Genomic DNA, 26416 nt, shown 5'->3' on the forward strand with positions numbered 1-26416 from the left:
TATAGTGCTTTGAACTGACCACAAGGATAGTATTGGATTGTAGTACTAGGTGGAATTCAACTTACCAATAAGCATGTTGAATTGAATGGAGAAACAAAAATCATTTAGCGTGATAATGAATACAATTTTTTTTTTCAATCTTTAACCCAAATATAAAACACCTTTAGACACGAACATACATGAAAATTAAAGTATTTTCACAATTATCGCACAATTGAAGTTGAAAATTAATGAACATTTTCCGTTATCGCACATATATGCAAAATTATCCCAAAATTAATGCACGATTGAAAAATAGATTAATGAAATTTAAGAATATCAATCGTACAAGAAAAAATAAACCTTAAAAACAATTGATTCTCAGTGATTTAACACGGTCTGACAATGATGTGACTTGTTAGAACAAATCATGATAAACATGAAATCAAACCAATATCTAATCATGTTAAATTATTAAGAATAAAATATTAGTTGCAAAAGCGTATCTGAATTAATTGATAGATTGAAATCTTGAGTCTTTCTTTGGTTGTGATCTTTCAATAAGATAGAATTCTCTTGAGTATAAACTCTCTGAAAGAGATAAGAGAAAATACGAGATTGTGGACCATAGCCCTTCTATATAGTTGATTTAATAATCAATTATTTTATTTCTATAATATTTTTCATACCTTATGACTTTATAACATAATTGACCACTTAATTTATATCATATTTGATAATAACAGTATACATTATAAATATGTGTCTATAATCATTTATTTTAATCCAACGTACTTATCGTTATCTTCTAACGACAACTAATGTTGTAAACCTCCATGTGTATGAACCAATAGACAGTTATAGAGGTAGGTATTGGCCGTCATCGTTGTCCATGTGGAATTGTTGTACTCTGACTATGAAAGTTGTTTGACCAGACATTTCTTTTTCTCAAACTAATGTTTCAGTTTAATGCATGAGATCTGCGAGACAAAGGAATTGATTTCCAAAGTTAGGTGAAAGTGGGCAGATGTTGGGACATGATATGCTTCATGATGAATTTTTTGAGAAAAAATAATAAACAAAAAGGTTAATAAAAAAAACAAATATTAATAATTCGAATCCAAATAACCCGTAGTTTCAATATGATATGACCAGGTTTAGTGTTAAAATTTATCAGTGATCAAGTAATGATCAAGCATGGTGCATGGCAATGCGTAGGATCCACTCAATACCATGTGCTTTGCCTCCCCTTTCGAAAGCAACTTTCAGTACTTGGATTGCCGGGTTAAGATTACCGATAACGCAGCCGTTCCAGCTCGAAGCCCGGTTGGTCGGTCAGTCAGCGTTTGGGAGCTTTTCTAATAACTGGTGATATCATCATACGCACACATAAAGATAAGCTCCAAGAAGAAAAGAGAGGAACTGCTTTAAAAAGGTGTTGGCTTAAAATAGTAATTGAAGATGAGTATCAAGTACACTACTGTTGCAGGGTTTTTGGCTATGATTGCATCAGAAAGATGATTTAACTATGTTTGTTTGTCGTAAAATGAATTATGGAATTGATTTTTTTCGAAATCTTATGTTTGTTTCACGTAATTCGTTTTACAAAAAATATTTTCTTGTATTTGTTTCACGCAATTCGTTTTCCGGAAAATATTTTTCGGTGTTTGGTTGGAGGAAAAATGGTTGGTCAACGTAAAATATTTTCCTAGTCAACAGAATTTCCTTTGTGTTTTCTGAAAAATGACTTACGGTCTGATTTTCCGTAAGTCATTTTCTGAACTTTTCACTTCAAAGAATAAATACTCAAAATAATTTTATTTTATGAATTTAATATTAATAAAATATTTTAATATTATTTTAATCAAAATATTAATTATTAAAATATTTAAAATATATTTATTAATATTTATAATAATATAATATTATATTTTTAATATTATAATAAAATAATCAATTATATTATAATAATATAAGATATTATATTTTTATTTTAATAATATATAATAAATTATTTATATATTTAATAATGAATAATATTATTTATATATTTAATATTAATATAATAATATAATAATATTTTAATAAAGATATTTAAAATATACTAATTAATATTTTTAAAATATAATATAAAACTATTACTTTAATAAATAATTAATATAATTTATAATATATTTATTTCAATAAAATATACCAATATTAATATTTTTATTAATAAAATTATAAAAATAATATTTAATAATAAATAAATTATTTTAATATTTTAAAAATAATAATATTAAGTTTTATGATAAATACTATTATTTATTTTATTTAATATTTGTAATAAATAATTTTTAAAAAATTCATCGACTAGTGGGAAAAAAGATTTAAACAACATCTTCAAAAAATCGTAAAACGTTTTCCAGATGTTTTTCAGAAAAATGTAATTCATTTTCTGGAAAACGTTTTTCAGAAATATAATTCATTTTCCAGAATTCAAATTCCAGTAATTCATTTTCAGAATTCAATTTCTAAAAAACCAATTACATCCAAACAAATAGATCCTTAATTTCTCAAGGTTCAGATTTCTAGTAACAAAACCACAAGAATTGCTTTGAAAAAGCTGTTTTTTTTTTCTTTCTTTCATAGTTTATACTCCTAAAAGAAGTTTTTTCCACATTTAAATCTTCATTTCCTTTAAACTAGAATTGATTCTTTTTCTTTATTATTGAATAGCAATTCCGTTTTCCACATTTTTTGACATATTGGGCCATGAGATTCTATGTTTTCTTCTTCAACGAGGCCATAATAATAGCATTATTATAGAATACAAGAGATGAGTGGTTGGTGAAGGACTGAATTTGGACCTTAAATCCTCAGTAAGTGTATAGTGAAAGCAGTTAATGAAAACTAGTATTTTTCTTAATATTGATTACTTAGCTTTATGCAAAATTTGTCGCCAATAATATTTGGAATTATAGTCTCATATTTTTAGTGACAAAACAAAGGCTTAACAGTAATTGGTAGGTAAGGGGGGCCAAAGAAGCAAACAAATGAAAGTGTGTCGGTGATTAAGCATATGTATGTTGCTTGTTTATTCAAATGATGCCCCTTTATAGATGAGAGCTGAAGTGTAGATGATTAGATTCCCCCACCACCACCACTCAACTCTGCCTACTTACAACCACCATTTCCCCCCAAAAAGGAGTGAAATATAGAGAAAAACTTTAGTGTTTTACTTTTGAATTGAATCATTCATTTCCCCCATGGCTCGGTTCTCCTGTTATCATCACCCTTCTTTAGTCACGTTCTGGACTTTCATTCTAATCGTTTTTCTTAAAGGTGATGAGAATATATGCTATTTTAGAAGTTGAATTATTCTTATTTTCGTCAAGTTTTGATCTTTTTCGTAAGTAGACTTACACACAGTTTCTTTGTTTTCTTCTGTTTCCATTTGCAGGGCCTATGGCTGCCACCTTTACATTTGTCAACAAATGCGATTACACCGTATGGCCTGGAGTTCTAGCTAATCCGGGGAGTCTAAAACTGGAAAGTACAGGCTTTGAACTTACTAAAGGCGGCTCTCGTTCCTTCGAAGCTCCTACTGGTTGGGCCGGTCGCTTCTGGGGCAGAACAGGCTGCAGTTTCGATGACTCTGGCCGTGGTTCATGCACTACAGGCGACTGCGGCTCTGGTGAAGTCGAATGCAATGGAGCTGGCGCCATCCCCCCAGCCACCTTAGCTGAGTTTACACTTGGTTCGGGATCGCAAGACTTCTATGATGTGAGCCTGGTTGATGGTTATAATTTGCCTATGATTGTTGAAGGAAATGGAGGGTCAGGAGAGTGTGCCACTACCGGTTGCCTGACCGATTTGAATAAAAAGTGCCCGTCCGAGCTGAAAATCGATGGCGGTGATGCCTGCAAGAGTGCATGTGATGCTTTCGGCAACCCGGAGTATTGTTGTAGCGGTGCCTACAATACTCCGGCAGCTTGTAAACCGTCCATGTATTCACTGGTGTTCAAGTCAGCTTGCCCCAAATCCTATAGCTATGCCTTTGATGATGCCACCAGCACTTTCACATGCTCTGGGGCTGATTATACCATCACTTTCTGTCCCAATGCTCCCCGGTAAATTTCCAGAATCATCAATGTTTACAATTTTAATTCATCAAATTTCTAAAAGTTGCAAACTTGCATGTATAGTTAATATGGTATTAATTTTGTGATGCAGTTTGCAATCTTCAAACGATCCTTCTCCAAATACAACAGGATCAACCGATGGGTTGGAATCAGACCCGGAACCGGAACCGTACCCTATGCAGGCATCTGCAATGGACAGTGAATGGCTAGCGAATTTGGCTACCGGAGACTCCACCAAGACCAAACCATTTTCCCTTGCCCAATTTGGTTTTGTTGTGACCATTTTTGTGATCATCTCTCTGTTCTTGTAGTCTCAATTTCCCAATTCAACTTGAATAGAGAAAATAAAAACAAAAACAAAATCCAGATTGTAAAATGTTAGCCCACTCATATTTTGTTAAAATACACGTTTTGACATGCAAATCATTTTGTTTCATAAATAAATATATTTTGCCATTTTCTTCTGCTTTTGGATTGTCTTTTATTTTACGTTTAATGTTTGATGAGATCTTTGAATTATTTTAAAATGTTAAATTAATATATGTAATCATATTTGACATACTGGTCAAGCTATTTATCTATATTTTTTATATTTCTTTAGGTTATGGGTTCTAGATCCAATAACCTTTTTATTAACAAAAATCGTCATTAATTATTACAATATTAATGTGTTGGCCTATAATATTGACATGATAATCAAAATGGATGATAATGTGACAGATGAATTTAATTGAGTTTTTGAAAAATTTAAAAATTTAACCGTCTCTTTTATAAAATTTGAGCATGTATTTAACTTTTAAGAAAAATAAAAATATTTAAATAAAAAAATTGTTAAGATATTCAGAAAAGTTTAATATTAAAAATAAAATTTAAGTTATAAAAATTATTATTAAAATTAAAAAAAAGGTAAATTACGGAAGTGATCATATTTTATTGATTTATTATATTTTGATCACTAATGTTATAGATTGTTACAGTTTGATCATTTAATTATTTTTTTCTGGTTAGTTTGGTGATGTGTACGTTAATAAATGAGGTTAATTTATATATAAACATAAAATCGGATCAGATTCAAATTTGAAATTAAAACACATAACTCAATTTAAAAATAATAATTTAATTATATATTTTAAATTGATGATTATTATAATCTTCTATATTTTTTTCTTTGGGATACTACCCTAATAACTAAGACTATGTAAACGAGCCGAGTCGAGCTCGAGTATTGATGAGCTCGACTCGACTCGAAAACTCTGAAATCGAGCTCGACTCGACTCGAAAACTCGTGAGTTTAAAATTTTCAAGTTCGACTCGAACTCGAAATTCTGAACTGAAACTCGTGAGCAACTCGAAAATGCTCGAAATGAAATAAAAATTCTTAAACTTAACTCAATTGAAGCCTCAAACTCAAACTCGAGCATGAACCTTAAATACATGAAAACTCTGAAATCGAGTTCGACTCGACTTGAAAACTCGTGAGCTTAAAATTTTTAAGTTTGACTCGAACTTGAAATCCTGAACTGAAACTCGTGAGCAACTCGAAAAGGCTCGAAATGAAAAAAAAAATCTTAACTTAACTCGATTAAAACATCAAACTCAAACTCGAGCATGAACCTTAAATACATGAAATCTTATTTTATTTTTTAAAAACAATCAATACATAAATATTAATATTATTAATAATTTATTTTTTTAAATAAAATATTAATAAATTATATTTTGAGCTGCTCATAAGCTTTTCGAGTCGAATATCGAGTAGATCGTTTTGGCTCGTTAAGAACTCGAGTCGAGTCCCTTCGATCCGAGTATTTATCGAGCCTTGATCGAATAGATCTCGAATAACTCACGATCTGTCTCGTCTCATTTACGGCCTAACTAAAACTAGATAAATAAAGTAAATAATAATGATTAAATTTATATTTATAGCTTTATAATTCTATGACAAGGACAGGTCACGAGTTTCCCAATAGACAAACTGAAGCTATCAGGTTGGTACTAGTGGGTGCCAATAAATGTATGGTATAACTCTGATTTTAGTCCCTAAAAGATATCAGTAAAAAATAGACTTAACTTTAGTGAAATTAACTAAATATATTATTATTTTGAACTTATTAATAACATTACAAAAGTAGAGGAATAAATAATATCAAATTAAAGTGAAAAGGATTAAATATAAAATTTTAGAATTATGGAGGGACTAAACCGAAAATAATAAACCCTACCACAAGCAGCGAGGCAGGCACCGCATTATCAAATACTGAAACGACCCCCTTTCTGTGCAGCGCTAGCGTCAGTCTCCCGTTGCCGTACTTTTATTTTACCACTGTGTATCTGAAATCTGGAGCTAAGTGGAAGTTGAAGGAAAAAGGAACAGAAAAGAAATAAGATATCAATGGGAGAAAGAGTGATTGGGTTTTGCTTTCTATTATTATTTATTGCTTATTTCATTGAGTTTTCTTCTGCTATAGTTGTATTGGAGCCCTTCTCCATTGCCTTCCCGGACATTCCCACCAAATTCGGTAACTTTTGCTTCTCTATTTCCTGTTTGTTTACTCGGAAAACGTAAGAAAACTTAGCAGAACAAACCAGTAAGCTTTTTCTGTTTATACGCACTACTTTGAACTAATTTTTTTGCAAAAAGTCTGATTTAAAGAAGAAAAAAAAGAGAGAAGAGAGTTCACTCTTTTTTTTTTGGTTTAGCTCGTTGGAATAGCACGCGCCTTTGCGGTGCAATTGAAGTAGCGGATCCATTGGATGCTTGTACACCGCTCCGTAATGAATTCGGGTCCAACAAAACTGACTCCACAAGGTTTGCTTTGATAATTAGAGGCAATTGTTCTTTCGACGAAAAAATTCGAAAAGCTCAAAGCGGTGGTTTTTCTGCCGCAATTGTTTACGAAGATAAAGATATGAGCAATTTAGTGTACAGTAAGTTAAATTGCTTTATGTTTTTTCATTCATTATAGAATTTAGTATTATTGGTAAAACTTGGAGGACTATTCAACAGTGTAGTAACTGAGGTATATTGTTGGTTGAAGTGATGGTGAACCCTAAGGGAATCAACATTTTGGCGGTTTTTGTTTCTAAATCTGCTGGTGAATTTTTGAAAGATCATGCTATAGGAGAAAAAGAGGAATGCTGCATTTATTTGCAGCCAAATGTGAATCCATTGACAGTTTTTGCCATTTGCTTCGTATCACTTGCCGTTATAGCAGTTTTCCTGGTGACAGCCATGATTCCTCCCAGAATTTTTTCGAATTGGCGAAGAAAAAAATTAGTTAAAAGTGTGGATAGTAAGATAGTTGAAGCTCTTCCTCGTGTCACGTTTGGTTCTGCTCCTCTCAGTCACTGCCATACTGGAGAAACTTGTGCAATATGCCTTGAGGATTATAAGGATGGGGAAATTCTTAAAATTCTCCCTTGTCAACACGGTAGGATACGCTCATGTGGCTTATCTGTAGCCTTTAATGTTAGATTTGCAGCGCTTCTTTTCTCCTTCGTATCATTGTTTTAACTACCATCATGCAAGGATTTCTTTTCGCTTTAACGGGTTAGCTTGACTTTTCATTGAGTTGGGCAATCCAATAGAGCTATAGATCATTGGTTGTTTCAAGGCTAGCATTGTCGTTTTTGCAGTAATGCACATATTTCAACCATTCTAATTAGAAATGAATCTGTTCTTATCATTGGCAATTGTAAAAAAGGTAGATAAATTCCGTTTGTGCATATATGAATATTTATTTCTCATTCTAATGTTGTTTTGTCAATCATTTTTATTTGAATACTTGTTTCTATACTTCATCATTGTATTTATCAACATGATAGTTTCTTGCAGATTTTCATTCAAGCTGTGTGGAGTCATGGCTGACTAAGTGGGGGACGTTCTGCCCTGTATGCAAACTCGATATGATAACCAAAATCACATTTTCTGTGGTCAGTGAGCAAAGGCCTTAGTTTTATGTATGCAGCTCCAATTCTTCTCATTGAGTTTAAACATTGTAGAGTTATATACTCTTTAACAGTCATGCCTATATTTTCCATTTTATACTATTGCTTTTCCATTTTAATCTGAATTTTAAGCTATTGTAAATATTACATCATATATAATTAATATTTCACTTTGAACAAAAAAATTAATATTTCACAGAAAGAAATTATAGTGACTGCTGTTATGGCCCATTGTTGATGATGTAAAATCTGACATTTAGCGTGTGCCATCATGTTTGTCATGATATTAAGATCGGGTGGTTGGTAACTTTTATGCTGGACATTGCTTATTCTCTCACATTTCATGGTCAACATTCAGTTAACTATATGCACGATAGAAGTTGCTTATGCTGGTTAGAGGCATAGTTTTAAGTATTACAGATAGGGATGAGCATGGGGCCTGATCTTGACCCGATCGGATTGGATTTTTTTAAAAAAATTGGGTTCTGGTCGGGGTCGGGTTTAAGGTGAAAAATACCCGACACGAAAAATATATAATTTTACCTTAAATATTTAGGAATAATTATAATAATACCCATCTATATATTATTTTTTCAATTAAGTCATTTTTAATGAATATAAATAATTTTTTTTTATTTCGGGTTCGGGAAGGGTGAAAACTTATTTTGGTCGGGTCTCGGGTGGAGGGTTCTTTGTTCTCGGGTTGGGTTGGGTGGACCAAAAATCCGACCCATGCCTATACCAAATTACAGGTAAGGCATTTGCAAAATTCTAGATAGCTTGTTCGACAATGGACATATTTAAAATTCCAATAGTATAAAAGTATATGTAAATTATGAAACATGAATATGATTCCTATATCTTGCTGAAACCATTATAGGCTTGTTCGTTTTTTGAATTTTGTGTTGAATCTTGTCGTGATTGTACTTCGGGTGGGTCAGAAATTAGGTTTCGACTTGAATTTAATGTGTCAGAGTTGCCATCGATCATTTTGAATTAGGTTGATCGGCTACCTTAACTTACCTTTTATTTGATCTACGTTTTACCATAAATTTGTCGGATTCGGGAGTCGATTACAGTCAGAGAAGGATTAGCACTCTTATATTGCCATTTCGGTACCAATTTTATTTATTGATTGTCTTAATTACGAAAATTAGAGGTTAAATTAAAATTTAAAAGTTCGACCCAAATTACTTACCTTTGATGAAGTTAAAATTGCCCTAAAAAGTCAAATTAATGTTAAATAAAATAAAATAAAATAAAAACAAAATAAAAAAGGTATTAAATTAAAAGAAAATGATCATTAAAGAAGGCTTAAATTGGAAAGAATTTAAAATTGGGGGTAAAATTGATGTTAATTGAAAGCTGCAAGGGAACAAATAAAAGTTAGGAGGTCAATTCGCAAAATATAAGAAATATAATCGAGGATTAAGTCGAATTAATTTAAAATTCAAAGGCAAATTCACAACATTTGGCCAAAATGAATTACTCATCAGAATTAGAGGGACTGCAGAAATAATTTAAAATTTTACTAATTACACTTCAACCCTCCTTATAAATAGCCCCAAAACCACACAAAAAATCATTTTAACCCATTCCCTAAAAACACTCTCATTTCTCTCAACTCTCCCCATTCAAAACCCCAACCGACCTATAGTCATCGAAGCTGCCACCACCCGAACCACCACCGACCGTCGATCCGACCACCACCACTGGTGGCCGAAAAGCTATAAACATCCCCAAATGATCCTTCTAACCTAGTGAGTACGAAACCAAAATTCGATCACCACAAAAAGACCCCAATCAGCATAGATTTAAATTTGAAGTTTCGAAGTTTACCTTTTCCGGCCTGACTCTTTGTTTCCCCGACGACTGTTCCCTTTCCTAGAGTCTTTTTATGCGTTCCTGGTAACCATCGATGAAATCTCTCAATTTTTATGATTTGATTTTCTAAATATTCGAATATATTTGCTTGGTTGTTGGTGTGGGTTTCCTGTTTGTTTTTCTGGGTTTCTCGGTGTTTTTTGTGGTTATTTTTTTGGGCTTTCTTTGCTCCTGTTATGCTATGGTGTTGCTCGGTTTTTTTGTGTTTTCTATTGATATTCGGCTGCCTGGTTGTTGTTCTTTGCTTGGCTTCGCCGGAGGCTTTTTATAGCCTCGAATCCGGCCGTTGTAGTCCCGAAAGGGATGGGATTTTTGCTGGAAATCTGAGCAATCTATATTCGTGCGAATCATTGCCCAGTTTTGTGATTTTCCGGATGTGATCTTCATGCGCCGTTGAAATGTCGATATGATGCATTTTGGCCATTGGATCAAAGAGCCAGATCCAACGACTCTGGTTGATGCGGCGCCCTTGCTTAAGGATGAAACCCTAGCTCGCTGGGTCAGGTGGCTTGGGCTTCTCTGTTGGGCTCTCACCGTGTATGCTGGGTCAAGCTACCCGGTTGGGATCTATTTTTGGACTTGGATCTTTGGCTTTGGACCCTTTGAAACCGGATTTGGACTTAATTGAACCTGAAAAAAAATATGATAAATTAATAAAATAAATAAAATAATAATAATGGAAAATAATAATATGTATGTATGTGTATATATATATCAATGTTTTCAAAGAAACTATATATTATATGTTTTCAAAAACATTTTTTAAAAACCATATATTATATGTTTTCAAAAATACGTTTTCAAAAACTACGTATGTTTTCCAAAAACATTTTTTTAAAATCATATATTATATGTTTTTAAAACCATTTTAAAAAACTATAAATTATACGTTTTCAAAACAATTTTAATATATTATCTGTTTTCAAAAATATGTTTTCAAAAACTATATTATATATGTTTTCAAAAATATGTTTTCAAAAATACGTTTTCAAAAACTATATATTATATGTTTTCAAAACCTATACTATATATTTTCAATAACTATATTTGAAATTATTATATATATTATGTTCTACAATATAATAAAGACCCCTGACAGAAATAAGTGTTTAAAGCTGCCCCTCTTTTCCTATTTATCGTGTAACAAGAAATTGGGCAAAGATAAAAGGACATAAATTTTCGTTCGGGACTTGCAAGCAAGCATGTTGTCGATCTCTGAGTTTAAAATCTGACTCAATGTTGCAGTCGACTCTTTTATCGAATATCCTCCGTCGCAGAGTTGAATTTCGACTTAAAAATAAAAGATGACTTCCTGTTGTTGAACCGTATTACGGGTCACTCCTTTGTCGTAAAGTTGAGTCGATCTTGAGATTTCTTTGAACACGACATCCTTAATCATGAAGTTGGTGGTTAATCCCTTCGTCATGAAGTTGAGTCAGTCGACCATGATATCCTTTACTGCGAAGTTGCAATCTAGCTCGATGCCTGGAGCAGGCGGTAAGTCCTCGCCATCTCCTTCTAGCCCAATACCCTTCGTCATGAAGTTGGAATTTGACTAGATGACCTTAGTTGAGAGATAGCTCCTCGTTTTTGCAGATGACTCCTTTGTTGTGAAGGTAAGTCGGTCTCTTGGGCATGATATCTTTCTTCGTGAAGTTGAAATCTTGGGTAACTCCTTCGACGTGAAGTTGAGTCCAAATTGAATATATTTTCTGAGCCGGATATCCTTCGCCGTGAAGTTGAAATCCAACTTGGATAGACTGTATTGTCCTTAATCTCGAGTGTTGTTCGAGTTAAATATCCTTCATTGCGAAGTTGAAATTGACTCTAATTAAAATCTGCAAAAAATTATGCATGTGTGCGATGCTATGAATGTAGTATACCTAAAATGTATATGTGAAGTATGTTATTTTAGGATTTTTAGAGAAACATCTCAATCCCTTGCTGTCAGTCTTGATTTTTTTGACGTCTCTTGACCCCTGCCAATCTTGAATTTCTGATTCTTGATTTTGGATTCTCTGATCCTCAACGAGTTTTGATCTGATATCCTCTCCAGGAATTTTTAGAAAGAAGCTTTGCTTCTAATCTTGATTTTTGATCAATTCCTTTTTATTTCTCAGTAAACTAGTATATGTGTCATTCTTTCGAGTGTGGTGCAAGAACCTTTATCGACTTCCAAACACCTGTTCCTTTTAGGAAATCTTTGTGCAGTAATACACAATGATCTTTATTCAAATAAAATAAGCCATTTTTATTTAAATTCAATGTGAGATGCTAAGGAGTTGATTTCTCTCAGACAAATGGTCATATTTATTTATGTGGAAAAATAAAATACATGGAAAACATAAAAAAAACGAAGTTATTTAGAAATACAAATAGGTTCCCTAGATCTCGATAATATGGACGCTTTTGAACCGACACGTCGTTAGATGAATTTCGAGTGCAGCCTTTATCTAGGGGACTTCGAAGATTGTGACAACCTTTGGAAGAGTGCGAAGTTCCTCCCAAATTATTAAGTCTCTGAAGACTTGGATGCCATTATGCTTTCTTGTCCTGATTTGGGACCTCCACATGCGCGCATCCTGGATCATTATCCAAGCCACCCTCTCGGGTTTTCAACTTGAATCCTCCCTCGGTTTCAAGATTCCCTTTGCAAGTTTTTATCTTGGATCCACCTTTTATTTTTCAAATATTTTTTTAATTTTCAATTTAGAGCGCCCTTTCAGGTTTTCACTCTAAACGTTTTTTTTACTTCGACTTAGAGCGCCTTTTCGAGTTTTCACCTTAAGCGAAATATTTCTTGACTGCATCAGAGTTAACGGGATGGGGCAATTATGTCTGTCCATTTCAATCAAGATTAGAGCTCTTTCGGAGAAAGTTTTTTCACGACATAAGGCCCTTCCCAATTTTGCATCAATTTTCCTCTGAAGTCTTTTTGGATTGGCCATATTTTTTTCAGTACGAGATCTGCTTCATGGAATACTCTTGGGAGCATCTTCTTGTTGTGTGCCCGGATCATTCATTTTTGGTAGAGTCGACCATGGTGAATGGCTTCCAACCTTTTTTTCTTCTATTAGGTTTAGTTGTTCATATTGAGTTTATTACCATTCTGCATCATCCAATTTAACTTCTGACAAAACCCGGAGTGATGAGATTTCCACCTCAATGGGCAACACAACCTCTATCCCATATGCTAATGAAAATGGGGTTGCCACGGTCGAAGTCTGCATTGACGTTCGGTAAGCAAACAAGGTAAAAGGTAACTTCTCGTGATAATCTTTATACGTCTTAGTCGTTTTCTCCACTATTTTCTTGATATTTTTATTTATTGCTTCTACCGCTCAATTTATCTTTGGTCGATAAGCAGTGGAATTATGATGATTTATGTTGAATTTTTCACATACAGCAACATCCATCCATCATCTTGTTATTTAAATTGGTTGCATTATTGGTAATGATCCTTTCTGATAAACCATAATGACATGTGATCTCTTTTTTCAAGAATTTATAAATGGTGGACTAAGTGATACTAGCATATGACGCAACCTTCGCCCATTTCGTAAAGTAATCGATTGCCACAAGGATAAATCAATGATCATTCGAAGATTTCGGATGGATTTGTCTGATAACATCCATGCCCCACATAGAAAAGGGTCACGGAGCTGTCATCACATGAAGAGGATGAGGCGAGACATTTATCTTATCCCCATAGACTTGACACTTATGACATCGTCTGGCGTAGTTGATGCAGTCACTCTCCAATGTGGACCAAAAATATCCATATCTTATAGCTTGTCTTGCCATCATATGCCCATTTCCATGAGTTCCGCACACTCCGTCATGTATTTCTTCCAAAATCATCGTTGCCTCTTCTGCATCCACGCATCTGAATAAGACTTGATCATGACTTTTCTTGTACAAGACTTCTCCATCAAGGACATATCTGGCTGTCATCTGATTGTCCTTTTATCAGTCTTAGTGGCTTCCTTCAGATAGGTTTGATTTTTTATATATTGCAGAATATCATGGTACCATGGTGTTTTATATTTTACTTCTTCGATTTGATAACAAAGAGTCGGGTACTCATATGATTGCATATTGATTGATATCATTTCAGATTCCCCACCAACCTTGAATATTGCTGCCAAGGTAGCTAAAGCATCTGCCATTTGATTATATTCTCTTGGTACGTAATGGAAAGCGACCTCATCAAATTCTTTGAGTAGATCCAGAATGAGCTTTCTGTATTCCATCAGTTTGGTATCTTTTGTTTCCCACTCTCCTCGGAGATGGTAGATCACTAAGGTAGAGTCTTCATATACCCTCAAAGTCTTTATGTAATGTCTAATAGCAGTTCGAATCCCCAAAGCACAAGCTTCATATTCCTTCATGTTGTTAGTGCAATCAAAGTTCAATATGCTAGTGAACGGATAGTGATTTCCTTTGGGTGAGATCAAAATAGCCCCAACATATTTGATGCACCATCGAAATGTATTTTCCATGAATTACATGTGGAAATACTTGTTTCTTCTAAAGATATGGCTATCAAGTCTTCATATGGGAAATTAAAGTCTAATGGTTCATAGTTTTCAGACGTTTTGCTTGCTAGAAAGTCAAATATGACACTTCCCTTTATAGCCTTTTGGCTCACGTATTCGATGTCAAATTTAGATAATAACATTTTCCATCGAGCTAACCTTCCAGAGAGATTAGGAACACCCATCATGAATTTAAGCGGATCCAACTTGGAAATTAAACAAGTGATATGGTATAACATGTATTGTCTGAGTCTTTGTGTGGCCTAGACTAGAACACAGTCAGTGAACTTCTTAATAAGATAGTAAATGTCTCTTTCTTTTCTCCCAGATTCATCATGTTGTCCCAGGACACATCCCATTGAATTCTCAAATATAGAGAGATAAAGGAACAAAGGCTTGCCTGGGATGGGAGACATTATAACAGAAATGCGAGACGAATACTCTTTTATTTTCTCGAAAGTCATCTAGCAATCCTCATCCCATGTTCCATAGTTATTCTTTCAAAGAAGGCAGAAAATTGGATCACATATGTTTGTCAACTGGATATGAACCGAGAAATGTAATTTAATCTGCCCAGAAAACCTCGAACTTCTTTATGTGTTTGTAGGGAAGGTAGATTCTGGATAGTTTTAACTTTATCTGGATCAACCTCAATGCCTCTTTTGCTAAAAATGAAGCCCAACAGCTTCCAGATGTTATTCCAAAAGTGCACTTGTTTGGATTTAGCTTTAATTGGAATTTCCTCATTCTTTCGAAAAGTTTCCTCGGATTTTCGACGTGTTCATCTTCAGATTGTGCTTTGCCAATCATGTCATCAACATAAACTTCGATTTCTTTATGCATCATGTCATGAAAAAAGGTCACCATGGCTCTTAAGTATGTTTCCCCTGTATTCTTTAATTCGAATGGCATTACCTTGTAACAATATATCCTTCACATCATGACAAATGTGGTCTTCTCCATGTCCTCTAGATGCATCTTAATCTGGTTGTATCCTGAGAACCCATCCATGAATGAGAAAAAAGAATTTCCGGTTGTATTATCCACCAAATTATCTATGTACGACAAAGGGAAATTATTTTTAGGACTTGCTTTATTGAGGTCTCGGTAGTCGACGTACATACGCACCTTTCTATCATTCTTGGGTATCGGTACTATGTTAGCCATCGACTCCGGATATTTGGCCACTTGAAGAAACCCAACATCAAACTGCTTCTTGACTTCTTCTTTTATTTTAAGGATCATTTATGGTCTCATCCTCCTTAGCTTCTGTTGTACGGGTTTGCATTCTCGCTTGATTGGAAGTTTATAAACCACCATATATGTGTCCAACCCAGGCATGTCTTGGTATGACCATGCAAACACATCTTTGTACTCCTGAAGTAAGTCTATTAATATTTTTCTTGCTTCAAACGAAAGAGTTGTGCCGAATTTAACTTCTTTCATTTATTATTTAGTGCCAAAATTCAGAACTTTAATTTTCTCTTCATAAGAAATATTTGTTTGTATTCTCTCTCCAGTATTCTTAATAACTCAGAAGGTACGTTGCACTCTTCTTTGTTGTCACATTCATCAATTTCCCCAAGATACTTGAACTGCTCAAAATCCACCTCCGGGTCAGAATCATTATTGTCCACATCATGAGGATCCAAACACTTGAAAGGGAAAGGAGAAGAAAAAAATATGTATATGTGAGAGAATAAATATCCCACATAGAATGAGGAAAAGAAATAAAATTATATACGAAAGAAAAGAAATAAGATAAAAAAGAAATGTTTACCGAAAAGGAAAATTGCATCTTTTATTGAAATATTAATAAAAACAATTCATTAATGCTTACAAAAGATCACCTATTGCCCCGGTTATAAGAAAATAGGGAAAGTTTGAGTATTACTCTGAAAGAGATTTGAAAACCACAGGTAGTTCTTCAGCAGTCCAGTTGTAATGGACGGATCCTAGATCTATCAACGTCTTCAGTGTCATCTGTTGTTATAGTATTGATGCTCAAGTCTTTCAGAGCTTCTTCTATATCAGGTAAGGTCATCATAGATTCTTCCTCAAAAGCATAACCACCAAACCTGAATACGCTATGAAGAGGAGGAAAAGACATCAGCTCCTCGTGAATTTCTTCCCTAGTCAATCTAGCCATTTTTCTCTCTTGGTATTTCTAAATTTCCTTCATTCTTTGTTGATGACTAGGCTGAAATCTGAGCCCAAACTGATCTAGCTTGGTAGTAAGAAAAATGGGGCTAAATCTTCTTTGTAGAGATTTTCCAAACCCTCTTCCTATCTTTTCACCTCTCCCCAAAATATGTTTGATTTCCATCTTGGTGCATTCTAAGAGCCTAGGTTTAGAAATCATACCCCCTTCAGCCATAAATATGGCATTAACAAACCCCAGAGAGCATAATGAACACTCTAAAGCCTCCTCATTCTCATATATGTAAGGGACATCAGTGGTCACACTCACCACTATATCTTCTTCAACATTAATGATTATGAGAGTTCCATCAATAACAAACTTAACTTTCTGGTGCAGTGTTGATGGTACTGCCCCAGCTTGATTGATCCATGGCCTTCCTAAAAGGCAATTATAAGAACGAATAATGTTCATTACCAGGAACTCTATGTTATACGTGGCAGGTTCAATGGTTAATGATACCTCAATTTTGTCGAGCACTTCTCTCTTTGTCCCATCAAATGCTCGAACCACGCTCTGGCACGTTCTCATATGGTAGGTATCTATTGGTAACCTTTTTAGAGTAACCAAAGGTATTACATTAAGGGTTGAGTCATTGTCAATTATTACACTTGGCAATGCATGCCCCTTGTAATGAGTGGTGATATGTAATACTTTATCTTGACCCCTTCCTCCGGATTAAATCTCATCATCAGAAAATGAGATGAGGTTATCATCTTGAATGTTGTTAACTAATTTGATCCATCTTATTAAATGGTATGCCTTTTGGCATAAATGTCCAATTTAGGACCTACAGAAGTATCTCTTTGTGTGCCTTCAAACTTAGCAGCAGTGCCAACATTGAAATACGTGTTGGTAGGCTATGTAATTGTTCCACAATGTTGTACTCACTGTGTTTTAGCAATTTTAAGAACTACACAACCTCTTTTTCTTTTATTGGTTCATTTACTGCGGGTATATCTCCTTTGAATGGTTCAAGTGATCTATAGGGTAAGTTAGATTGTTGGAAGTGTTATTTCTCAATAGTATGCCCCACTTCATTGGCAAATTCTTTCAAAGAACTTACTTGGCACTCATATTTCCAAGAAACTTGTTTGCTGTCTTTATAGGGAAAAGGTCTTGGTGTCTTTATTACCATATTTTCCTTTGGAATATTAAAGGATGGGTCGCGCCAAATCTTTTGTCAGATAAATCTCCAGTAGCAAAAAATATCGACTTCTGGACTGTCATTATCTTTCTCATAAAATTTCATCTATTTCCTGTCCATCATTAGCTGGATCAAGACTTTAAATTCAAAACATTGTTGCAGGTCATGTCGTTCTTCATTGTGATACCAACAATGGTTACCATTTTCCTATTCCGGTGTACTAGAATGTAGTGCAAGAAATCCTGCCTTTACCATCTTCCTCCATACCCAGAAAAGATGAGACTTTACTTCAGAAGCACTTATTTTAACTCTCTTTCCACTCTACTCGATGATTGCATTAACCCCGCTTTCATGGTGGTTAGGAAGAGGGGTTTGTGCAATGTTAGGTGATTCTGAATTATTAAAATGAATCATGTTCCTGTTGTGCATACTTTGAACGATCCTCTTAAAGGCGAATTAGTTTTCAATAGTATGCCCCAGGACACCACCATGATACTCACAATGTGTGTTTTCATCATACAACTTGGGGTATAGGGGCTTTAGTGGTTCTACCGAGTATGGTGACACCACATGTGTATCAAAAAGTTGCTGGTAGAGTTCCTTGCATGTCATGGGAATTGGCTTGAAATACTCCTTTTCCCTCCTTGGTTCCCTCGCATTTTGTCTAGAAGTACCTGATGGTACAACTGCAGTTGGTTTTGACTTGGAGATCCTAACACTTTATTTGGTACTAAAGGTGTTGATGTTGTTGATCTCTCATTTTTTTTCTTCTTCATGGGAAGTCTCTTGCTTGATTCACCTCTATCTATCTATCCTTGTTTAATGGTCATCTCGATCATCTCTCTAGCCATAATCAGATCAAAGAAATTATTGGATGTAATTGTAACCAGATGCCCGAAGAAAGGATCTTTCAAAGTTTGTACGAAGATCTTCCTTGTTTCATTTTTATCCAAATGAGGATGAACCTGCACAGCTAAATCCCTCCATCATTTTGCATATTGTATGAAGCTTTCATTATGTTTCTTCTTCATTCTTTACAGCATGACATGATCTGGCCTCATGTAGTTTATATGCTTGTATTGTTCAAAGAAAAACTTGGTGACATCTTTCCATGGTATGTTGTGTGAATGGTTCAGCTGATTATACCATCGAATGGTTGAACCTGACAGGCTCTCATGAAAGCATTGAATTAGGAGTTGATCATGTCCCACGTATCCTGTCATCTTTTGACAGAACATGGTAATGTGAGCTGGAGGACAATTGTTCCCATCATATTTCTCAAAATCTAGGACTTTAAACTTAGGAGGAAGAATAAGATCTGAGACTAAGCTTAGTTCTAGAGAATCAATTCCATAATAATTATCTTCTCCCTTAACTGTCTTAATTTGATCTTCTAACAACTTAATTTTCTCCTTCATCTTCTTTTTTTTATCCTCTTCATCAAAATCCGGAATATGATAATCATCCAGATTATTTTGAAGGTTAGTTATAGAAGCTTGTGCTTTTGCAGCAGATGAGTCTTCTTAAAGTCCCTGTAAGATCTCAGGTGAGATAATCAGTTGTGAGGTAGATGGTACAATCACCCCTTCATATGCCCCTACCCTAAGAGCATTCATTTGATTTAGGCCAGACAGGCTTGCAACAATCTGATAAACTAAAGACTCTTGGTTCATAGTGATGGAATCCAAGGTATTTTGTTGATTTTGACTTATTTTTTTCTTCAAGCTTCTTTTGTAACCTTAGCATGTTTTCTTCAAGTTGAGCGATCTTAGCTTCTATATTCTTTTTCTTTGAACGGGTATTGTGAGGATGAGGTATGTCTAATGCTTGAGGTGGTACGTCCAATGTTTGTTCCTTTATTTGATGATACATTTTTCTGTTGGTTAGTGTGAATGTAACAAAAAAATGGTAAGAAAAAAATACAAAATATGTAGGAATGCATGATGCATGAAGTTTCGAGGCACTGATCCAAAAAAGTGTCTGTTATTATAAATAATCTTTATTAGGAGAAAAGTGTTATTTCTAAGAGACCAAAAAACTCAAAGGTACATTCTAAATAGGTCATCTAGACCCCAAACGACTTCTAATAGGTTGACAAGTCTTATTGTTTCATTTGTTACTGGATGAATACCTTGTCGAACTACCCTAATTTCTTTCGCCAAACCATGCAAGTGGTATGCCGCTTTCTGTACCTGCTCTAAGAAGTCTTGAATGACTGCATCTCTAGCCTTCACCTTTTACTGAGCTTGTTCCCAACGGAAATGCCATTGAACTTCTCCATCAAAAGGAACTATCTGAAGCTCATTTGTTTGCTTCTTGAATTTTTCTACTATGGCCTCCAACTCAGCTATAGTTCTAACATCTTGTTCTTGCTACTTTTGAAGGGACATTTCCAAATCAATTACCTTGGTTTTCAATCATTTGTTCTGGTGTTGGTTTTCTAACAAACGTCTTTGGGAAGTCTTTAATTGTTTTTTCAGTGCCTCTCTTTCATCTTGTCCTCGAACTTCCTTTTCAGACTGATGTCTTCACTTTTCCAGTACTCGAAAGACCTTTTTAATCTGGAATTGTTATGAACTTGCTTTTGATACCTTTTTCTCAAATCTTCCAACTGAAAGCAGACTTTCTTCTGTTCCTTTTTGGAATTTTTCATCTTCGAGTTCCCTTATTCTTTGTTTCAGCTCCTCATTTTCAGTTTCGAATTCCTTCTTGGCTATCTTCAATTTGGAGGGAACATGTTTAAGATGCTCTTCCATGGTCTGAGTATCTTCATGATTTGGTATGGGAACGATTTCATTCTTCCTTATCTTCCTATATTCTATGTAATCTGGAGTAAGAATGTCTTTAGCAGCTACGACATCTGTACGAAATATCTTCTTCCAAGACATAGCTACAACTTTGACCTTCTTCTTGTAGTTTTCATTATGATATGCAAACTCTAATCCAAATATCTCATGTGTAACAGGGACAAACTATCATTCCCAATACTTCCGAAGTGCTAAAAGAGGAGAATAACCAACTCCTCCCTATAACCCAAGTAACATTATGATTCTTGAGTCTCCACATCGATAAAGGATGTCACTATGGGTCAGCCAAGGGGATCTCTATACAATGTCCTTATCTTGAAGGTGCATGAATACAGTTACCCATTTCTCATTCGGAATGTCTTCTCGCCACTTTTGTGTAAGGAATTCGCCTAATATAGAGTAAGTGGTACTGAATCGGTGGTAAGAAATCCACCAGTCTTCTAGAAATAACTATAGATCCAAACCCAAAGAATATGTGTACATTCTATAAATCGTCCTCCATCAATCCTTCTGCAATGGATTAGTGAGCAAAAAATTTCGGTTAAGATTGCTGGCGTAAGGTTCACTCGCTTAGGTAGTTATTTGAACAGTTCCACCACATCTGCCTCAATGTATCCCGAAGTTTTTAGGAAGATAACCAAGACATAGATACCCAGTGTAAAAAGGTCAATCACGTTTCATTCATCAGGATGATTCTTCATTAATTGCTTGATGTGAGTCTAAGCAATTCCTTCTCCATTGCCTTCGTGCTGAATTCGGTCAGTTACCCACTTTTCATCTACCCCTGCAACCTTTGTCAACCCATTCTTGAAAGGCTGACTTTTGATAAATTTGGTGTACACCCGATCCATTCTAATTCCTTCACAATGCAATAGAGTAGTGTATTCCTCGATTATGGGCACCATGTCTTCTTGGTTAAATGTAAAGTAGTTGTGACCTGGATTCCAAAATTGCACTAAGGATAGAATCAAAGATTCATCAATTTTAACCTAGAGCATATGTGCAATATCACCGTAGCGCTGGCAGAATCTTTATTTCCTGCCATTTTTCTACTATCCCAAATGCTCCATAACTCCTGAATATCGTTATGTTTAAGGCTAACAGAAGCATAACCAACCAGATCTGATACATAGTTACTTTGTAAACTGTCCACCCTTTTCATTCTGAGTCTTCTCTAACCATAGTCGGACCTTTGCATTTTTCACCTCTTGCATTACAACCCCTTTGTCCATTAATGCAAATTATTTGATTTTTAACGAACACTTTTTGCGGATCAACACCTCTTTAAATGATGCAAATGATCAGAATAAAAAAGAATGAACAAAAAAGAAAAGAAACAAGTTAGTAAAATAAAAATAATAATAATCGAAATGATAATAAAAATAAAGAATTCCTACCCCACATGATATTTACCCCACATGCTTTTTCTTACCCATACATGATTTCTATCCCGTATGTTAATTTTCTGAACAAATCCTAATTGCATATATTTATAATTCGCATGCCTTGAACAGAAAATAAAGCAAGAAATAAATCAAGCAGCATATGTTTTGAAATGGAGTTTCAGTGTGGGCTCTAATTCCTTGTAGCATCCCACTTTAGGTTCTAAAAAACGGTTCCCAAGTTCTCCTTGATGATGTCCCCTTGGACTTGCTAGACCCTCAGTCATAAGCCTATTACAAGCTCATATGGACCAAGTTAAACTCAAGACGATAATTCCCTTATGTCTGTACGGAGAATAAATTCACACGAATACAGAATGTATATAAATCCCGAAGGTTACTTACTAGGCCTATACAGTGAATAAATTCTCACGAAGGCATCGCTTTCACCTCCACTTACGAAAGGGTTTGGAGATCGGGTATAGAGCCTGAAAGAATCTTTTGAAAAGCTGAAATCATTAAAAAATATCAGTACGACTATTTATTTGAAAAATAATAATCAAAGGTAAATAATAAGGATCGAAAAGATAAATTAAAATTTAAACTTACAATTTTCGCTGCAGAAGACAACTGGAAATTAATTTTATCCTGACTCACTTACTTATCCCCAGCGGAGTCGCTAAGCTGTCGTAACCGTCCTTCGGGTGGGCCAGGAATTGGGTTTCGACTTGAATTTAATGTGTCGAAGCTGCCACCGATCATTTTGAATTAGGTTGATCGGTCACCTTAACTTACCTTTTATCTGATCTACGTTTTACCATAAATTTTTCAAATTCGAGAGTCGATTACAGCCAGGGAAGGATTAATACCCTTCTACTGCCCTTTCGGTACTACTCGGTTGTCTTAATTACGAAAATTAAAATTAAAATTTCGACCCAAATTACTTACCTTTGATGAAGTTAAAATTGCCCTAAAAGAGAGTCAAATTAATGTTAAATAAAATAAAATAAAACAAAATAAAAATGTATTAAATTAAAAGAAAACGATCATTAAAGAAGTATTAAATTGGAAAGAATTTAAAATTGGGGGTCAAATTGATGTTAATTGAAAGCTGCAAGGGAAGAAATAAAAGTTAGGAGGTCAATTCGTAAAATATAAGAAATATAATCGGGGATTAAATCGAATTAATTTAAAATTCAAGGGAAAATTCACAACAAGTGACCAAAATGAATTACATATCAGAAATATAGGGACTATGAAAATAATTTAAAATTTTACTAATTACACTTCAGCCCTCCCTATAAATAGCCCAAAACCACACAAAAAAATCATTTTAACCCATTCCCCTAAAAAACACTCTCTTCTCTCTCAACTCTCCCCATTCAAAACCCCAACGGACCTATGGTTGGCGAAACTGCCACCGCCCGAACCACCATCGATCGTCGCTCCGGCCACCACTATTGGTAGTCGAAAAATAACAAACCTCCCCAAAATGTTCCTCCCAAACTCGTGAGTACGAAACCAAAGCCTGATCACCACAAGAAGGCCCCAATCGACGTAGATCTAAATTTAAAGTTTTGAAGTTTACCTTTTCCGGCTTGACTCTTTGTTTCCCCGGCGACCGTTCCCTTTTCTAAGAGGCTTTTATGCGTTCCCGGTGCTCGATGGAAGCTCTCGATTTTTATGATTTGTTTTTGTAAATATTCGAATATATTTGCTTGGTTTTTGGTGTGGGTTTCCCGTTAGTCTTTCTGGGTTTCTTGGTTTTTTTGTGGTTGCTATTTTTAGGACTCTCTTTGCTTCTGTTATGTGATGGTGTTGCTCATTTTTTTGTTTGTTTTATGTTGGTATTCGGCTGCCCGATTGTTGTTCTTTGCTTGGCTTCGCTGGAGGCTTTTTATAGCCTCGAATTCGACCGTTGTAGTCCCGAAAGGGACGTGATTTTTGCTGGAAATCAGGCCAATCTCTGTTCGTGCGAATCGTTGCCCAATTTTTGTGATTTTTCGGCCTAGAAACTCGGTCAGTTGGTAACCATACTGGCACGTGATCTTCACGCGCCATTGAAATGTCGATTTGATGCATTTTGGTTGTTGTATCAAAGAGCTAGATCCAACAGATCTGGTTGATGCGGCGCCCTACTTAAGGATGAAACCCTAGCTCGCTGGGTCAGGCCGCTTGGGCTTCTATGTTGGGCTTTCACCGGGTCTGCTGGGTTAGGCTACTCAGTTGGGTTTTGTTTTTGGACTTGGATCTTTGGCTTTGGACCTTTTGGAACCAGATTTGGACTTAATTGGACCTGAAAAAAATAAAAATATGATAAGTTAATAAAATAAATAAAATAATAAAAACGGAAAATAATAATATGTATATATATTATATTTCAATGTTTTCAAAGAAACTATATATTATATGTTTTCAAAAACATTTTTAAAAACCATATATTATATGTTTTCAAAAATACGTTTTCAAAAACTATATATGTTTTCCAAAAAACCATTTTTTAATAAAACCATATATTATAAGTTTTCAAAACCATTTTAAAAAACTATATATTATATGTTTTCAAAAATATGTTTTCAAAATCTATATTATATATATTTTCAAAAATTCGTTTTCAAAAACTATATTATATATATATATATTCAAAAATACGTTTTCAAAACCTATACTATATATATTTTCAAAAACTATATTTGAAATTATTATATATATTATGCTATAAAATATAATAAAGACCACGGACGGAAATAAGTGTCTACAAATTTCAACCTTAAACTAGTGCCAAAGCCAACCTACACATACTACTCTGCTTGTTTTTTGGGTATGGTTGAGCTGATTCATTCTTAACAATTTCAAACGGTAAATTCCTGTTTTTCTTCTTCCCCTTGTCTCTGTAAGTCTTTTCCTAGTCTAGCAGTTGATAGACATAAAAAGAGATGGCATGGAATGTTGTTGTTGATATTTACTTAGCTAGAACTTGGATGACCATTTAGTAGTGGACTGAATTGGCCAGTCTGATTAACTTTGTTGTATGTCACGAAGACATATTTTGCCTACTCTCTCTCCTTAATTGCTGTGATAAGAATCTTTATCCAAAATGTTATATCGATGCCGAGCTTTGTTCGGTCCTCCTTTGACAGATGAAGAGGAACTGCAGGGTTGGTGCTCATTTTGATTTCTTCCAAATTTCATGTTTCGTTGTTTTCCACTGGCGAAGGTCATCCATCCCTATCGGAAGTTTGATTCTGCGCCCTACCGATACATTTTGATGTAGAGCTGGTAAAACTGGTGGTATGTGATATCCAACTAAAGCTACTTTCATCCATTAAACTGATCCGGGGGAGTCATCTTCCCATCTAATTTTCAACCAAACGCTCCAATCCGACAGTATGAAGTCCTTTTAAATTGTACTTTGATTTAGTAAAAAATTGCCAATTTTTTTTTAAGACAAAGCAAAATAATCCGTTTGCCCTTCATGATAGCGGTTCCATTTGTTTGTGTTTATAGTGTATTGGTAACAGTTGAAGAATAATAATTTTGTTGTAAATAAAGAAGAAAGAGGGAAGTAAATGGAATATCATTGTTGGCAAATTCTGAGGTCTTACCAATGGAAGAAGGGCAAGAAATAAGCTTTATGATGGAAAACTCTATAATGAATGTTGCATCATTAATTTTCTCTATTTATGTATTATTCATAATTTTGAAATATTATAACTAAAAATTTTAAAAAATAATTTATTCTATTCATATTAACAGTACATATCTATAGATAATATTAATGATTTATATCAATTTATGACATTCGTTATAAAATGATGCGAGGGAGGGGTGGTGGTTGAGCTCAAGAAGATAGATGTTACGTTAGGTTGAAATTTAATTTCCAAAGAAGACGTGGCACCATGCCATTGGTTCTGTTAAGTATAAGTGTGGTTATAATTTTTGCTGACAACAAAAGTCCACAGCGGTTAGGATGCATGGTAACCTAGCTAGCCAGGCCATTCCAACCCAAGCAAGTAGGGAGTAGAGGAAGGCGAAATAAATTCATAATTACCAACCATTTCTGTTACTTTTATATTCATGAAACCTACAGCGCTTCTGTGAAACGACCATTTCCATTTGTTTTCTTTTAAAATGATATTTACACCTAAGAACCTCCCTCAGAAAATGGTGCAAGTGAAACGACAAAGTCACGTTGCGCTCTCCTAATGTACAAACAACAACTCCCGACTGGTGTAACATCACCAGCCTTGTAAACGACTTCAACGACCCATGCACGTGTTCTTGATTTCTCTTCAGCTGGAACGGTCTCAATTTCATGGCCCAACCCAACCATCAAAATCTCTGCTATTTATTGAAAACCCCATTCCATGTTTGCTAATATTCAATGCTCTGAAGAAGAAACATAAT

The 26416-nt window shown here is 34.6% G+C and overlaps 2 protein-coding genes across 3 annotated transcripts; both read left to right on the forward strand.

Annotated features, from left to right (window-relative positions):
- Positions 1 to 3180: 3180 nt before the first annotated feature.
- LOC120177097 (thaumatin-like protein 1) lies at positions 3181 to 4479 on the forward strand. Of its 2 annotated transcripts, XM_039183341.1 has the most exons (3): positions 3181 to 3303; positions 3422 to 4091; positions 4195 to 4479. In XM_039183341.1, the coding sequence occupies exons 1-3, from the start codon at positions 3228 to 3230 to the stop codon at positions 4412 to 4414; spliced, it is 966 nt and encodes a 321-aa protein (XP_039039272.1). In that variant the 5' UTR covers positions 3181 to 3227; the 3' UTR covers positions 4415 to 4479. The 2 variants fall into 2 exon arrangements, with proteins under 2 accessions (XP_039039272.1, XP_039039273.1); XM_039183342.1 differs by lacking the exon at positions 4195 to 4479 and having other exon boundaries at positions 3181 to 3306; positions 3425 to 4095.
- Positions 4480 to 6374: 1895 nt separating this feature from the next.
- LOC120177092 (receptor homology region, transmembrane domain- and RING domain-containing protein 1-like) lies at positions 6375 to 8124 on the forward strand. Its single transcript, XM_039183334.1, has 4 exons — positions 6375 to 6622; positions 6804 to 7031; positions 7142 to 7534; positions 7939 to 8124. The coding sequence occupies exons 1-4, from the start codon at positions 6496 to 6498 to the stop codon at positions 8055 to 8057; spliced, it is 867 nt and encodes a 288-aa protein (XP_039039265.1). The 5' UTR covers positions 6375 to 6495; the 3' UTR covers positions 8058 to 8124.
- The last annotated feature ends 18292 nt before the right edge of the window (positions 8125 to 26416 follow it).

The sequence above is a fragment of the Hibiscus syriacus genome, unplaced genomic scaffold (assembly GCF_006381635.1).
Source record: "Hibiscus syriacus cultivar Baekdansim isolate YM2019G1 unplaced genomic scaffold, ASM638163v2 tig00112281_pilon, whole genome shotgun sequence".
Taxonomy (NCBI): Eukaryota; Viridiplantae; Streptophyta; class Magnoliopsida; order Malvales; family Malvaceae; genus Hibiscus; species Hibiscus syriacus.

Coding starts and splice junctions, on each gene's coding strand:
- LOC120177097 (XM_039183341.1), top strand. CDS start 3,228: ATGGCTCGGTTCTCCTGTTATCATCACCCTTCTTTAGTCACGTTCTGG. Junction 3,304..3,421: donor TCTAATCGTTTTTCTTAAAG/GTGATGAGAATA, acceptor TTCCATTTGCAG/GGCCTATGGCTGCCACCTTT. Junction 4,092..4,194: donor TTCTGTCCCAATGCTCCCCG/GTAAATTTCCAG, acceptor TTTGTGATGCAG/TTTGCAATCTTCAAACGATC.
- LOC120177092 (XM_039183334.1), top strand. CDS start 6,496: ATGGGAGAAAGAGTGATTGGGTTTTGCTTTCTATTATTATTTATTGCT. Junction 7,032..7,141: donor TATGAGCAATTTAGTGTACA/GTAAGTTAAATT, acceptor TGTTGGTTGAAG/TGATGGTGAACCCTAAGGGA. Junction 7,535..7,938: donor AATTCTCCCTTGTCAACACG/GTAGGATACGCT, acceptor AGTTTCTTGCAG/ATTTTCATTCAAGCTGTGTG.